The 16,954-nt window shown below is 47.5% G+C and overlaps 1 protein-coding gene and 1 long non-coding RNA gene across 6 annotated transcripts in view; one reads left to right on the top strand and one right to left on the bottom strand.

The window, feature by feature from the left end:
• The first annotated feature begins 3,421 nt into the window (after positions 1 to 3,421).
• Positions 3,422 to 12,041, top strand: LOC123510902. The gene is made up of 3 exons (XR_006676637.1): positions 3,422 to 3,844; positions 4,047 to 4,155; positions 11,734 to 12,041. It is a non-coding gene; the product is annotated as an uncharacterized LOC123510902 (long non-coding RNA).
• Positions 5,766 to 16,954, bottom strand: part of LOC123510901 — a 99,058-nt gene continuing 87,869 nt past the window's right edge. For all 5 annotated transcript variants that reach the window (XM_045266374.1, XM_045266372.1, XM_045266376.1 and 2 more), the window contains 3 exons: positions 15,021 to 15,152; positions 11,765 to 11,870; positions 5,766 to 11,428 (listed from right to left, as the gene is read on the bottom strand). In XM_045266374.1, coding sequence (XP_045122309.1) covers positions 8,437 to 11,428; positions 11,765 to 11,870; positions 15,021 to 15,152 — 3,230 coding nt within the window. In that variant the 3' untranslated portion in view covers positions 5,766 to 8,436. The remainder of the gene's footprint in view (positions 11,429 to 11,764; positions 11,871 to 15,020; positions 15,153 to 16,954) is intronic.

The following is a 16,954-nucleotide window of genomic DNA, read 5'->3' on the forward strand; positions in this document are numbered from 1 at the left end:
TTGGGCGGCCTCCACGCTCCTTCCCGCCCTAGACCCCGCCCGCCCTCCAGGGGAACAGGATGTGGGGTAAGAGGGGACTTGAGGGGAGCGAGGGCGGGGAAGACAGATCCGTGGAGATGCAGCGGCCTCATATGGCTCAATTCGAGGACTTCAGAGGGGAACGTTAGACCTTCGTGACTGACGCTGGGAATCCGCTTCTTGTGCCAGAGGACGCGGCTGTTTTGCGTCTTTATTCTAGGGCTTTGATTTGGCGCGCCGCTCAGACACCGCCATGACACTTCGAGACAAGTGACAGTCAGCTGGAAGCGTGACCACCACAGGAGCAGGTGATGAAGAGTGGACGAGTGACGGACGATAAAATCAATACACTTTTTTAGTATCACGGGGATTGTATTGGAGATAAATGAGGATTGAGTCATAAAGGTAAACCCCAACACAGCTTCCTAAACGATAGTAAAGAGTAGATGAGTGACAGACATGACGGGCATTGTATTGGAGATAAATGAGGCTTGAGTCATAAAGGTGAGCAATGCAAGCCCCTACACAGCTTCCCAAACGAGGCCATGACCAGCCTTGGGGCCATGTGGTTTCTGCAGTATCCCCAGGGAGACAAGGGCGCCGTGCTACTGACGTGGACGTCATATTTCAGACTAATCTTTTCTGTTTCTTCTGTTCCGCCTCCCACTCGTCCTCTTTCACCCCGACTCATGTCTCCCAGCGCACGTAGGCCATGAGTATAATCTCCTAATCTTTTACTGTCATCCCAAGCAGTCTCGCCGCCTCCTCCGTCTTTTGTTTCCTTGTTCTATTCTCTCTCATTCTTAGACCATGCCATTGATACTGTCTTATTATTAATCCCTTCAGTACGGAGACGCATTTTTACCATGAGTTTGGGTGTGATTAGACGATTTTATTTACATTAGGAAGGGTCTATGGAGGTCAGAAGATTAATGACCAGTATTCACTATTTCAATCCCCACATAAGTTTCTGAAGCCGTATAAAAAACTCCAAGTAGTAAGCAGGACAAATATGAAAACACGTCACGGTACTGAAGAGGTTAACATTACTATATTTGTCACTCCCTCGCCTTGTCTTCTTTCTCTATCCCTCCAACTACTCTCGTTTCTCACCTCTTTTCTTCTCTCTATCCTCTTCTCCTAAATTTCCGCTCTCCTCAGCTCACATAAACACAGGTACCTTCATCAATCATTTTCTATCCTCTAATTACCATCCTTTCTATCACTTTCTCATTTCTCTCTATCCCTTCCCTCTCCCTCTCCCTCCCGTCTCCTTCTCCCTCTCCCTCCCGTCTCCCTCTCCCTCCCTTCTCCCTCTCCCTCCCTTCTCCCTTCTCTATCCTAGCAGTTAGAATAATTTTATCCCTACTTGGCCTGATCGACAAATGAGTTGCCGTGGAAACCTCTGGGCTGTAATGTGTGGAAAGCCGGTTCTGCAGTTGCCTCGTGTCCCGGGTAAGGGATGTCATTCACGCACAGAGCCCAGCGAGATGCAAATGTGTTCTAGGGCCACGTGCAGCGCTGTCTCTTATTCAGGATCGCTTTGCTCTCTCACCACTATTTACAGAGATCACAGAGATGACTACCCGGGTTTTCAATGTTTTTCCCATTGATAAAGTAGAAGTTCTTGTTAATCTGTTACTAGAATCTTAAAAGTACAGATAAAAGCGGTTTGTTCTCTTATCACTATTTACAAAGACTAGCCGGGTTTGCAATGGTGTTTTTCCCGTTGATAATGTAGAAATATTGTTAATATGTCAGTAGGATCTTAAGAATACCGCTAAAATACTTCGTTCTCGCACCGCTACCTATAAAAACCGGAGATGACTAGCTGGGTTTTCAATGGTGATTTTCCCGTTGACGAAACAGAAATCTTGTTAATCTGTCACTAGAATCTTAAAAATACCGTTAAAAGTGCTTCGTTCCCACACCACCACTATTTGCAAAGACCACAATGATCGTTAGCCGTTTCTCTTAAGCTTCTTGTGTTGGTAATGTAAGTCTCTCGTTAATTTGTCGCTGGAAACATGAAAAAACTCTCCTAAAGAACCAGAGTAGCTTGAACCATAGCGTTTTGCATGTGGCGGAATGTGTCAGAATAGGGTTTTCTAATGTAGGTGTTAACTTATTTCTTATCTCTTTACTGTTACCCAAACAAGCAGGTCGTCCTTATCTTATTCAAGCTTTCCATTCTTCCTTTTCTCTCTCCTTCGTTCCTTTCTTCCCTTCCCATTAATACCTTCCCTTCACCACCATAACAAACACCTTTCCTTCCCTCATGAATCTCGCACTCTTCTTTTTACTTCCACTCTTTCCTCCCTTTTTTCCTCAATATCTCCCTTTAAACATCACCACAAACACTCTTGACCCTTTATTTCCTTTCCTTTCTAAACACTACAAGCTCAGTTTCGCATTTCTGGCTGTACCTAACTCCCCTCTCGTCATTTCCCGTCTTTCTTCCCTTTTCTCCTCAATATCTCCCCTCAACATCACCACAAACACTCCTAACCCTTTATTTCCTTCCCTTTTTAAACACAACAAGCTCACTTTCCCACCTCTGGCTCTCAATAACGCCCTTCCTCCTCCCTCCCTCCCGACACTCTCCCCATAACCCTCTCGTCTCCCTCCCGTCACCCTCCCGTCACGCTCCCGTCACGTATTGTTTTAGAGCACAACATCGCTACCAACAGTCATCGCATTGTCCTGTTTCTCTCCTCTAACCTCTCACCTCGACGCGGCCCTGACCTTCAAGCTTGTATTACACTCCTCACGGTCAATCTCCTCCCCCTCCTCCTCCTCCTCCTCCTCCTCCTCCTCTCTCTCATCCTTTCCTCTTGTCTCTTTTCCTCCGTCTCTCTTTCTCTTCTTCTCCTTCTCCTTCTCCTTCTCCTTCTCCTTCGCCGCCGCTGCCACGCTTGTCATCACGTGCGCCCTTCTACTATCAGAATCTAATCCTCCTCCTCCTCCTCCTCCTCCTCCTCCTCCTCCTCCTCCTCCTCCTCCTCCTTCTTCTTCTTCTCCTCTTCCTCCTCCTCCTACTCTGTCCTCGTTACCCTTTTTTCCTTACTCTCATTCCTCATCTTCTTACGTCCTTCAGTCACCCTCCTCCTCCTCCTCCTTGGGCCTCGTCACGCCTCACAACATGTGCAGACTGCGGCAGTGATGTGTGATGTCAACAAAGGACAAGAATTACAAACTTCTCCCTGCTCCACCACCACCTCCACCAACAATAACAATAACAACAGTACTGCAGCCACCACCACCACCACCACCACCACCACCACCACCAATAACACTAACATTAGTATTAATTTATAGTCTCTTTATCATAACTTCTAATTTGAAAGACGAATCAGTATTTATCTTTTTTTTTTTTTGTAGATCATTGTAGAATTATGATTTGATGTGTGATATTGTGGTAATGAAAATCCAGTAATTATTAATAGTATTTGTTCTTGATGATGGTGAAGGAAAGATTTCAAAGCGATAACCCCAAAAGTGTAGTTGTGTTTTTGGAAACTAGATGGCTCTGACCAGTAGGCTTCCTTATTTTGGTTTTTGGGATATGATTTTTATTTATTTCTTTATACAGTTATCTATTTATTTAATCTTTATTTTATTATGCTTTATTTTTTTCTATTTGTGAAGCGTATATTTTTTTCCCATTTTCTCTGGCTCTACCATTACCACCCAGGTCATTCTTCAGTAGCGAGTGATCCTTTGTAGAGGGAGGATGTCGTTCTCTGCCTTCTTGCCTACTTGCCTTGTATCTGTAGTGAGTCACATTTCGCTACTCTGGTTGTCCCATATTTGCTGCTGATTTTTAGTAAGACTGACAATGTTTTAAGATTATTTGATTTCTTTCTATTTTTGTGACATTGTGCTTCTTGTTTGTTTGATAAGTGTTGGTATAAATTGTTCATTTTTATAATTGTTTTTTTTTTGCCAACTATTCGATAAGTTTTTGTGTCATTATTACTGTTTTCTAGTTATTTAATGAAGTTTTGTCAATATATTCTCTTTTACAGCTACCACCACCATCACTACTGCTACTACTACTACTACTACTACTACTACTACTACTACTACTACTACTACTACTACCACTACGGTTATCAGTCGCCGATGGATTAGAAGGTAAATAAAGCTTTCTCTTTTAGTAGCTGTGTGTGTGTGTGTGTGTGTGTGTGTGTGTGTGTGTGTGTGTGTGTGTGTGTGTGTAATTCACCTCCTGCGTTTCACTGTTTGATGTGGTGCAGTCTCTGACGAGACAGTCAGACGTTACCCTACGGAACGAGCTCAGAGCTCATTATTTCCGATCTTCGGATAGGCCTGAGACCAGGCACACACCACACACCGGGACAACAAGGTCACAACTCCTCGATTTACATCCCGTACCTACTCACTGCTAGGTGAACAGGGGCTACACGTGAAAGGAGACACACCCAAATATCTCCACCCGGCCGGGGAATCGAATCCCGGTCCTCTGGCTTGTGAAGCCAGCGCTCTAACCACTGAGCTACCGGTGTGTGTGTGTGTGTGTGTGTGTGTGTGTGTGTGTGTGTGTGTGTGTGTGTGTGTGTGTGTGTGGAGGAAAACACATCAAGCAAAAAAAAAATTCATCCAGCCGTGGACAATTTTCCTTTTATTAAGAAAATGAAAGAAAAAAAATGAAGACCGACAATGATCATAATAATAATAATAATATTAATAATAATAATAATCATAATAATAATAATAAATAACAACAACAATAAAACAGAGCTGGAGGAGAAAAAGGTTAACATTACACAACCGACCTTTGACCTTTGGAACCCTTGACCTGTGACCTTAACCTGACCTTGACCTGACCTTGGAACACCCCCACCCCCCACCACCCCACCACCCTCCACACACCTCCAGGCGACAACAACAACAACAACAGCAACAACAACAGAAACCATTCGAGCTTATCCAATCCTTACAGCTTCTTTTTTGGGGGGTCAGGTTTTGTGGTGGTGGGGGGGTGGGGGTGTTGGTGGTGGTAGATTGGGGTTAGTTGGGTTGGGGTTAGCATCGTGCACACTGAAAAGTCGCCAGTTTGGAGGTGGTGATGGTGGTGGTTCAGAGAGAGAGAGAGAGAGAGAGAGAGAGAGAGAGAGAGAGAGAGAGAGAGAGAATAAAATCTAAAGTCTAGAGAATATTAACAATGATTAACCGAATGTAAAAGATAAGTAATTTTTCTCTCTCTCTAAAAATATACAAGTCAGTGAATAAATAAAATTCTATACGGAATCTCGAGAAAAAAAAAAAAATGAAATCACTCAATAACTCGGTACGTCACCGTGGAACAAGCAACCAACCACCAAACAGTTCTCTCAACCAGCGACACGAGGCGACACAGCAGCGGGGCAGACTCAACAAACTGTAGCAAATCCCGGCAGACTAATCGTAGGACACTGAAAACTGCCTCTTTCCATACAGGTACCCAGGTCACAGGTAAACTCATTAACTTTCACCTGTTCGACTCAAGTACCTGGATATTACGTAAAATGTCACCCTTTTCTAAGCCATCGCAGGTGTTCAGGTGTTAATGAGATCAGTCCTTACTTGAGCGATCGTTAGTCTAAATGTATCAGTGAATTTCTTTTATCTATGTTTTGTCTGTTCAAGTGTTAAATCAGTGAAATGAACCTTTACCTGAGCGATCGTTGGTCTAAGTGTATCAGTGAATCTCTTTTGTCTATGTTTTTTCAGTCTCTTTTTAAAATTGATTTAAACCTGCTTAGTAATGTTCTTTTCATTTTTTGTTCTTCATAGCTTTATTTTGCCTTAGTGTTCATGGAATACTATCTTTGAACAAATCTACATACACAGCTTTCTATTCTTTTATCACATTATTTTTCTTATCATATCGCCAACTCGTGTATCAATGTTTTATGATTTTTGTATTGCCATTATCTCTTATCTCAAAGCCATGTGTCAGTTTTTCCATTACTGCGTTACTCTTTTAGCCTCAATTCGTCTCGTGTCCTTGTGCTCTTAATTCCAACTCTCATAGCAAAGTTCATATGTTTTTTTTTTCGATTTTAGCGCTTCTCTCTGTAAGCAAACGGGTCCGTGTGATGGCTGCAGTGTCAAGGGATGTGAAAAGATAACATATATACAACAAAGCCTTGATTCCTCGTAGCGCTGAGTGGCACGCCGGAATAAACAAACCATAACCTTCATCTATATAGCGAAGGACTTCCCCGCTCACTCTCCCTTCGTGGAACAGAACACCTAAAAAACTATGCAATTGAGACTCGGGCGTGGGTGAGGACGTGAACGGGCTCTGGAGGCATAGGTTGAATAGTCACGCGTTCGATCGTTATCAAACCAACATCTAACAGTAAACAGGAGGGCAAAAAACAGGGCCTTGGTGCGCACGAAACCCTGAATAAAACGGTACACGAAAAAACAGACTTGTTATCACTTATTATGCACATCCGGCGTACGTATGAAAGCTATCCTATGCAAATACCGAGGGACAATGAATGCAGGGGAGGGAGGGAGGGTCAGCCGCGCTCTCGTTTACCTCTGGGAGTCATTGTACACCTGATAGCTCGGCGAGAGGGAAGGGCTACGAGGAAACACCCATCAGTGTCCGTGATTAACACTTATTGTTGCTACACATTGGAAAACTAGAACGTAGATGAATGGGACACATCGAACAAAAGGGAATGTGTTACAGCGGCAGTACATCTTTACCATTGGTGTGGCACAGTGCGTCTTGTATTCATCAGTGCCATGTTCTCCCTTTGGCACTGTTTATAGAGGGTCCAGAGATTATTAGACGGGTTATTGTGGATGTTTTTTTTGCCTTTAGTGGTGCGTAAGACATTAAACGGTCATTGCTATCATGAAAACACCCTTGAGAACCCAAATAACATCCACCAGACGCTGACACGTTTACAAATATGGACCTGTATGGTACCTCCCACTGAAGTATTGTCGTACACGGAGTTGCCATTGTGGGTGCGAGTTAGTGTTTAATTCTATGAAGTGGATGGCGTTAGAGCATGACAGTCGTGTTCATGTGGGTTATCTGGTACACGGATACACGCACACGTACACTTATGGTTTGTGTGTACGTGCGTGCTGTCTTAAATACGATAACATCTATTTAGAGATTGTTTTGTAAGCGAGTATAAAGAAATATACAGATTACTGCATCAGAGGAAAGGAAAGAATGGAAAATAGGAAAAAATTCTCTCTCTCTCTCTCTCTCTCTCTCTCTCTCTCTCTCTCCGGTAAGGTCAGGTCAGTAGGTTAAACTTATACACTAATCAGCCTAATGAACAAATACAGGGGTGATGTTCTCCTGTTTCGCTGTTCTGCTGTTCTGTCTCGCCGCTGAATGGCACCACGCGGCTGTTCTTGATTGTGTTTTCTTTCTCTCGCTCATCCTCGCTTCTGCTTCACTTCCTGGCTTCAGTGGCTGTCTGCTCTTGCTTCACTTGAGCCGTGTTCCCACAAAGCCGGTTTTTGAAGCATCAGTCGCCGGGTTTGACTTTGGTTCATTCCACTGGTTCACTTGGGTTCGATCCGGGCTTCACTCACGAACACAAAAAACAAATGAAGGAAGACAGGAGACAGGCTCTACAAGTTTACAAATCACTAAACACAGTTCGTATTTTTGAGCTGAGGTTAGGGTTGTGGTGGGGAATGGGAGGAGAAAGGTGTGAGGAAGGGGCAGGGAATGGTTAACAGGTGGGGATGGGGGAACAACTATTAAATTTTGAGTCTTGTCCCGAAAGAAAGGCAGGAGGGACGGGAGGATGAGGGCGGCGGGGTGGCGGGCTGGGTGAAGGAAGGGATAAGGGATGAGGAAGAGAAATCGAAGACTTAGGTCGAATATTTGGCACCTTCGAGTCCACCTTCTCCTTGTTGCTCTTACTGAAGGTTAGAAAACGTGTAACTGTACAACCATAACACATCCATGACCCTCGGCGTCCACACAGTAAAAGTCCACTTACACGATTCCTTATATACGACTTGTAATTGCACGTGCACCACACCTGTTTCTCTCTTTCACCTCTCGTTTTCTCTCTAACTTTCTCATATTAAGCACACTGCGTTAGGGATCTATAGAAGAGGGGATACTTACACCCGTGGGGATTCTCTATATGCATATAAAAAAGCGCTGAATGCGTAGTGGTGAGCGTAGTGGTCCAGTAAGGCGTAAAAAGAGCTTCAATTGAGAGGGACATCATCGCCTCCTTGTGTCTTTGGAGTGTGTGTGTGTGTATGTGTATGTGTGTGGGTGGGTGGGTGTGTGGGTGTGTGGTGAGGTGTGGGGTGTGAGTGGCAGTGACTGAGGGCGTTGTGTGGATAGTAGTAGTGTTGGTGGTGAGGGCGTTGGGGTGTGAGGGAGGGTTACAGGGATAGGTGGTGGTGTTAGTGGTGGTGGTGGTGGAATTGCTTGTGTTGGGAAGGGTCCTGCTGCTGCGACTGTTGCTGCTGCTGCTGTTGTTGCTGCTGCTGTTGTTGTGGGTGGAGGTGGTGGTGGAGGTGGTGGTGGGGGTGGGGGTCATAGTGGTGGGCGGTGGTGAGGTGCTGGGGGTGCTGGTGCTGGTGGTGGTGGAGGTGATGCGATAGCTCACTGGTTCCCTCCCGGCCTCGCCTCACGGCCAGCACCTCCCTCCGGATCATGCGCCCGACCTCCTGCGGCGTCAGGTAGTCGGAGCCCTCGCAGTAGGAGGTCTTGCGGCTACTTGGGGCGCTCTTAAACCCACAGCTCTTGTACAGGTCCTTCTCCTCCTCGGAGGTGGAGTAAATCCCCGGGAACTCTGTGTGCAGCACAGACTGGATGTCGTCCATCGTCATGTACTCGTGCTCATCGGGGGGCTGCGGCTGTGGCTCCGGCGGGCAGTCGTGCTGGTTCATGGAGCAGCCGGGGCACTCCGGAGCCTCGCAAGGCCGCTGAAATAATCGAATCTCGCCCATTGAAAGGTAGCCGCCGCTGTCTCGACGCCCCTCGCTGGCGGAGGCGTTGGAGATTCTCCTGAAGGTGCCCCGCACCTCCTCCATGGACATGTATTCTGGATCGTGGTGCGGCAGGTTGGCGTAGTGCGGCTCGTGTGGCGCGGGGGGCGGCGGCGGCTCGCGGGGAGGGAGTGGGTGACCACCGGGCGCCAGATGAGACTCGCATTCACTCCAGCAGCTCCCGTGTGCTTCGGACGGGGGCTGCGGGGAACTCATTTTGCGCAGAGGACTGAAAGAGTGACTGGTGGGTGTGCCGGCAGGGGTGGTGGAAGTGGAGTCGTGGTGGGAGTGGAAAGGGATCCTGATGGCGGGCGAGGCGGGTGGGAGATAGGACATTGAGCGAAGGCGACATCCCGGTAGCACGTCTCCGTCACCCCAGTCTGCCTCGGGATCCCTGGAAGGCGTGCCGCAGCTCTGAGCGCCCTTCTCCACGGCGAAGCTGTCCATGGAGTAGCTGTTCGGGAACTTGGTGAGCGGGTCTTGCGGAGGCACAAAGTTGATGCCAGACTTTCGTTGACGCTCCAGCGAGCCAGACTTTTCTTTCGGAAACTTTTTCAAGAAACTGAAGGTTTTCGTCATCAGTTTAGGAGACTTGAGGAAGGCGTAGGAATCCTTAGAGGCGGCGCCGCTGGCGTCGTCGCTCACCGTACCATCCGTTCCTTGTCCCGTGCCTCCGCCTGCTGACTCTGGCCGCCAGTACTGTCGATGACTCGAATTCTGCTGCTGCTGTTGTTGCTGCTGCTGCTGCTGTGTCTGTGGTGTCTCTGGGGTAGAGATGTCTGCGAGAGACCCGTCCGTGCTGGGTGTTCGCTGAGCCTGCAAGGAGAACTGTCTGTGGAGTTTGAAGGGCGGCTTAGTGTGTGGCGACACCTGCAGCTCCTCGCGCGCCGATCCCTTGAACAGGAACAGGTGTTTGGGACGCGGGATCATGGGGGACCTGCTGGGGGACACCCCGAATAGGGACCTTGCCTTCTGCTTGGGGGACATCTTGGGGGACGCCGACCTGCTTGTCTGACGCTCAGCACCGATTTTTTTCCTGACCCTGGGCAGCGTGCCGATGGCCTGCACCAGCGCCACGTCGGCGCTGCCCAGCGTGGTGATGTCGTCGTAGCCTGAGGTCTCCACGTCCAGCATGCTGTCTGTGGAGTGGGACTTGCTGTGGAAGGAGAGGCCGAAGATCTTTCTGAGGGTGCCGGACTTGGTCATGGCCTCCTCGGCCCAGGGGTCGGGCGAGAAGGACTTGGGTCGCCGTGGCGGCAGCGGCGGCGGCTTGGACTTCTCTTGGAAGCTGTAGCTGCGCTTGATGTCTCGGCGACACTTGTCCAGCTCTTCGTAATCGTGCTCCTTGGCCTGCTGCGAGGCGGCGCTCAGCGGTTTGAGCACGTCCACGATTTCCTCGTACACGGTGCACGTTTTGGCCACTGGAGGCAGCTCAGACATGCGGCGGTAGTCGTCGTGCTTGTCCACCACCTCCTTGTACGACTCGGACATGGTCCTGTTGAGCTGCCGCACGGCCTTGCGGTCCTTGTAGTTGGCACAGGCCACGTTCAGGTTCTTGGTGAAGAATGTCCTCCTGGCGCGAGCACTCTGCAGGCACCACGCCCCGACCTTGGTGTCCACGTCAGGCTCCTCCTCTAGGGCACCCATTCCGCGCCGCGATGACCCTTCAGATTTACCGTCTCCTGACGTGGCGTCCTTTTTGCTGTCGTCACCTTCTGCTGTGGCCTCGGTCCGCGCGTCCTCTTTCACGCACGCCCTCACGCCCGAGTCCAACGAGTCTGATTTGGTGACAAAGCGCCGCGTGGCGTTCTCCGACATGTACCGGCCGCCGTCACAGTGCGTGGAGGGAGAGGCGGAGAGCCGCACGCCGGAGTCTGTGGAGCGGTAGGAGTTGTAGGAGCCTGAGGAGGAGGTGCGGTCCTTAGGCAGGTCAGTCTGGCGCAGGTCGGCGTCCTCCAGGTCGTCATCGCGAGACTCGAGCTCCTCGTCGGTCTCGTCGAGGCACAGCTTGGCCAGGTTAGTCTCGCTCATGGATCTGCGACGGGAGTGCCCCAGCAGGCGGCCCGGCAGGGGCGGCTCCCCCCGCGGCTCCTCGGCGAGATTGCACTGGCTGCTGCTGAGCCGCGGTGGTGTGTGTACGTTGCACAGCGGCTGCAGCTCGTGGATCTGTGCCAGATCCATGACAGAGGTGGCCTTGCGCATCTTCGGAGGGTCCGGCAAGCGTGGCGGTAGCACCACCACGGAGCTGAGGGCGCCAGACAGCTCCGACAGGTCACTGATGAGGGACACGTTGTCGGCTGCCGAGGCGGATATAAGTTCTGAGACAGCCTCGTGCAGGCCCTCCAACAGGGCGCTCAGCTCCGGCGAGAAGAAGTAGAGGTAGGCCTCGCCGCACGGGTGGGACCTGCGGGGGAAAGGGGCGTCAGCAGAGAGGTGGCGTAAGGTGCTGGAGGTCGCGACTCAGGGCGTGACACACACACACACACACACACACACACACACACACACACACACACACACACACACACACACACACACACACACACACACACACACACACACACACACACACACACACACACACACACACACACACACATACACACACATTTCGCGGTCAGTTATGCAAGTCTTACATCTTGAGCACAATTGACATTTTTAGTGCAAATATTCTCTCTTTCTCTCCCTCTTTTCTCTCACCTACGTCAGCACCCACATTACCACCACCAGCGCTACTCACTGTCGGGTCTGCACAATGAAGATCTTCCCCTCGTCCTCCACCTCGCCGCCCGTCGCCACACACACGCGCTGGACTGACGTGAGCGGCCACTCCACCCGGGTCGTGCCTGTTGAGGGTGAGGGTGGGTCAGGTCAGGTCACACACACCATTAACACCATTAAACACCATTACGTAGAAAAAATGTGAGTGTTATCGTTTATTTATATATTAGCTTATTTGTACATTTCTTTATTATGACTACAACTACTACTACTACTACTACTACTACTACTACTACTACTACTACTACTACTACTACTACTACTACTATTAGTACTACTACTACTACTAGAACGTCGTAGGAAACATAATTGCATACGCAGCATTTAGTCTGGCTCTTTTTTCAGTCTTAAACCCTTGCTGCGTCGAATATCTCTCTCTCTCTCTCTCTCTCTCTCTCTCTCTCTCTCTCTCTCTCTCTCTCTCTCTCTCTCTCTCTCTCTCTCTCTGTATAACGTAATAAAAATACTTAACAGAAAGAAGATTAGGATAGAAGAATTAATAACGAAATAAACAGGAAAAAGAGAGAGAGAGAGAGAGAGAGAGAGAGAGAGAGAGAGAGAGAGAGAACAAGAACAACAACAACACAAATTGAAGACAATACAAGCTGGCTTTGTTTACATCAGGTGCGCGCCTGTGCGCAGACACCCTCTGTGACCCTTGCCTCCTCCTCCTCCTCCTCCTCCTCCTCCTCCTCCTCCTCCTCCTCCTCCTCCTGTTACTGATCTCCATTCTCCTCCACTCTCATTCTCTCTCTTTTTCTCTTATTCTTTCCATTATTTAGCCATATACATTCTTTTATCCCTTTCTCTCTCTCTCTCTCTCTCTCTCTCTCTCTCTCTCTCTCTCTCTCTCTCTCTCTCTCTCACTTTCTCTCTAACTCTTTCCTCTACTAACCTTTCCTGCCCACACTCCTTACTCTCTCCCTCTCTCTCTCTCTCTCTCTCTCTCTTCTCTCTCTCTCTCTCTCCATTTTCCCCTCGCCTTCTCCCTACCCATTTTCCCCTCTCCTCTTAGACTCCCTACGCTCTCTCTCTCTCTCTCTCTCTCTCTCTCTCTCTCTCTCTCTCTCTCTCTCTCTCTCTCTAGGGGCGTGGCAGTATCTTGTTGCTGGGTGGGGGAGAAATAGTATGAGAGAAGAATGACACACACACACACACACACACACACACACACACACACACACACACACACACACACACACACACACACACACAGAGAGAGAGAGAGAGAGAGAGAGAGGTTGTAAAACGTCGCACAAGTAGGAAAATATTGAGATGACGTAAATAGGAAAAGAATGAAGGAAGAGAGAAGGAGGGGGAAAATTATGATATAGAAGATTATCGTTAGCTAATTCTCTCTCTCTCTCTCTCTCTCTCTCTCTCTCTCTCTCTCTCTCTCTCTCTCTCTCTCTCTATGTGTGTGTGTGTGTTTGTGTTTGTTTGGGGTACGAAGAAAGCACGTCTCTCTCTCTCTCTCTCTCTCTCTCTCTCTCTCTCTCTCTCTCTCTCTCTCTCTCTCTCTCTCTCTCTCTCTCTCTCTCTCTCTCTCTGCACAACTGTTGACATAGTGTAGCTTTCAACATGATGAGGAATGTTAATATTACTACACATGTTGTCTGCATCTCTGTCTCTCTCTCTCTCTCTCTCTCTCTCTCTCTCTCTCTCTCTCTCTCTCTCTCTCTCTCTCTCTCTCTCTCTCTTATATTTTGTTTTTAATCTTTCATTTATTGTATTTTTGTTTACTCCTGTGTATTTTTTATTTACTTTCGTTATTGTTATTATTCTCTCTCTCTCTCTCTCTCTCTCTCTCTCTCTCTCTCTCTCTCTCTTCTCATTCATTTTGTCCTCCTCCTCCTCCTCCTCCTCCTTCCACTCATATTCAACTTTTTCCTCCAGCTCGTGACGTTATGCGAATATTCTTCCCTGATTGGCTAATGAGAGGGGCACTTTACTGAGGACATCACGTGATTGGTCCAGCTCTCAGTGACGTTACGAACCTTCAACCAATAGGCGTTTGTTACTCTCAAGTGTCAACCAATCAGATACCTTGCCTCTCCCGGCCACCAGGTCCGAGGGTATACACAGTTGGATCAGGGAGAGGGAGAGAGTGAGAGTGAGAGTGAGAGGGAGAATAGAGAGACTGTAGGGATGGGAAAGGGGAGGAGAGGGAGAGATAAGGAGAGGGGAAGTTAGAAAGGGAGAGGGAGAGGGCAGGGAGAGAGGGAGAGGGGAGAGGGAGAGTTGATGTTGACAAATGTTCTTTCTTTTTTTATTCTAGAATTTATTTTTATTTTTATATATGGGTCTCTCTCTCTCTCTCTCTCTCTCTCTCTCTCTCTCTCTCTCTCTCTCTCTCTCTCTCTCTCTCTCTCTCTCTCTCTCTCTCTCTCTCTCTCTTATAAATGAATGACGGACAGCTTGTTACGGGCAGAAAGCGAAAGTACTCAACAGACAGACAGAGAGAGAGAGAGAGAGAGAGAGAGAGAGAGAGAGAGAGAGGCCTACTTCATTATCTTCACAATGATCGCGCTATACAAACTGACAATTACAATCTCTTCCCTTCATCTTTTCCCCTCTCCCCTCTTCTCTCCTCTCTCCTCTCTTCCCTCACTCCCTCCTCTTCCCCTCTCTCCTTTTCACCTGTCTCTCTCTCTCTCTCTCTCTCTCTCTCTCTCTCTCTCTCTCTCTCTCTCTCTCTCTCTCTCTCTCTCTCCATTAATCCAAGTGGCATTTTATCGATTTTTCTATTGTTCTTTTTTTCTTTTCATTATTGTTATTATCATCCTTTCTTCTCTCTCCTTCCCTTCCTCTCTGTGTCTCTCTTTACATCTCCCTCCTCCGTCACTTATTAATTTTTCTTCTTCTTCTCCCCTCTTTCTACCCCTTCTTCCCTCCTCCTCCTCCTCCTCTTCCTCGTCCTCTTCCTCTTATTCCTCTTCTCATTTGAGGCTTCACTTCCTAATCACCCTTTCTCCCTCTTTTTTGCTGTCCTTCCTAATCCCCTTCTTCATTCTCTCTCTCTCTCTCTCTCTCTCTCTCTCTCTCTCTCTCTCTCTCTCTCTCTCTCTCTCTCTGGAATTCAACATTAAAACATAAAAAAACAAGAATTCTATCAAGGAAAACGTAAAATCAAAACACAGATTAAAGAAAACGAGGGAGAAACTTGATATTAAACCCTCATGAGTATTATTTTCTATTTTCCCCATTTTACTCACCATTGTGCGTGTCTTTGATGAGTAAGTTGGCTTCCCTCACTGCCAGTCTGCCGTACAGCCCTGCCAGACTCGTCCAATCTGCTCCTGCGTCTCCCACACTGATGGCGCTCACCTCCCATGTGCTGCCGTGGGCTGTGGGCAGGGCGAAGCTTGGTTAGTGTTTTTATTTTTTTTATGCAGGAGGGACAGCTGGCCAAGGGCAACAAAATATGGAAATGAAAGGGTCCACTATGTTGCCAGATCCCTATAAGACATAGGAGTTAGCCAAAATTCAGGGACTAATGTCTTGATACCTCTCTCTTAAAAGGTTAGAGAGAGAGAGAGAGAGAGAGAGAGAGAGAGAGAGAGAGAGAGAGAGAGAGAGAGAGAGAGAGAGGTTAACAAAGAGAGAATAAAGGAAAGGAAGAAACTGAGGAGAGAAAGTAGAGGAAAGAGAGATGGAGAGAGAGAACAGAAAGAGGTTGACAAAGAAACGAATAGAGGAAAGGTTAGGTTAGGTTAGGGTAGTTTTGAAGGAGTGTCAGTGAATGTCATGGATAAAGACGTTCGTGACTGGCTTGTATGTGAAGTGAAGGTGGAAAAAATGTGTTAGGTTAGGCTGTGTTTGGTTAGGTTAGGATAGGTTGCCTTAAGGAGTGTCAAATAGTGTCACGGGTGGGGAAGTTGATGGTTGGTTTGTATGTGAAGTGAAGGTAGTATGTGCAGGCACCCAGACTGAGGAGAGGATACCCACACGCGAGTTAGCCAGGATTGTTTTGTCACCTGTAGCCGGTTAAAGAACAATACACGTGTTGACTGTCTCTTGGTCTTTAGTTTAAGCCCTGTGGTACTGACAGCTCTACACATACGCGGATTTTATATAGGGCTCTGTGAGATCCAATCTGTATGACCCAGAACATGGCGCAGTGAACGGCCCACAACAATATGAATACTTTAGGTTAGGTTAGGTTAGATCAAATAATGTTGTTGTGTATGAAAGGAGTTAATATTTCTTACAAGCAAATTTTTCTCTCCTAAAAGTTAAGAGGAAAGATATTTGAGTCAGTTTCCTACCTAGGTGGTCTGTCAGTGGTAGTCTCTCTCTCTCTCTCTCTCTCTCTCTCTCTCTCTCTCTCTTGACGGAAATTGCCGTGCTAAGGTAAACAAACGTGTCACAAGGATTAGGGAAGCAGTTGCGTGTTTACCTTCATCTTGGCCAGGTGGAGGAGGAGGAGGAGGAGGAGGAGGAGGAGAGTGGAGAGAAGGGAGAGGAGGAGAAGGAGGAGGGACAGGAGAGAGAGGAGATGGTGAGACAATGAGGACGAGAAAATATTGTAGTAATAGTCGTAGTAGTAGTAGTAGTAGTAGTAGAAGTAGTAATAGTAGTAGTAGTAGTAGTAGTAGTAGTAGTAGTAGTAGTAGTAGTGTATGAATACTTGAATAAAACAGAACAAAAAGTTAAGGGAGGAAAAATGACAACCTGTAACCAAGCAAACACACACACACACACACACTCACACACACACACACACACACACACACACACACACACACACACACACACACACACACACACACACACACACACACACACACACACACACACACACACAACCTACATCTCCAAACTTTTAATTGAGGACAGGATGATCGTGGTCTTTTCTTTTTAATGCTGGCAAACTTTTTTCTCTCTCTTTCATTTCAGGATGTTTTGTAAAGTTTGTGTTGAACTTTCATTATTTGTTAGACACCTTTCATTCACTCCATTCATCATCTGTGTCGCCTTTCCTTCATTCATTAGTTCATTAGTTCATTCATTTATTTATTTATTTTTCTATCTTTTCGTTCATTCATTCATTAGTTCATTAGCTTATCCATACATTTATGTATCTTTCTCTCTTTTCATTCATTTATTCGTTAGTCCATTAATTCCTTTCTTGTTTTCTTGCTTTTTC

The sequence above is a fragment of the Portunus trituberculatus genome, chromosome 30 (assembly GCF_017591435.1).
Source record: "Portunus trituberculatus isolate SZX2019 chromosome 30, ASM1759143v1, whole genome shotgun sequence".
In the NCBI taxonomy this organism is placed as follows: Eukaryota; Metazoa; Arthropoda; class Malacostraca; order Decapoda; family Portunidae; genus Portunus; species Portunus trituberculatus.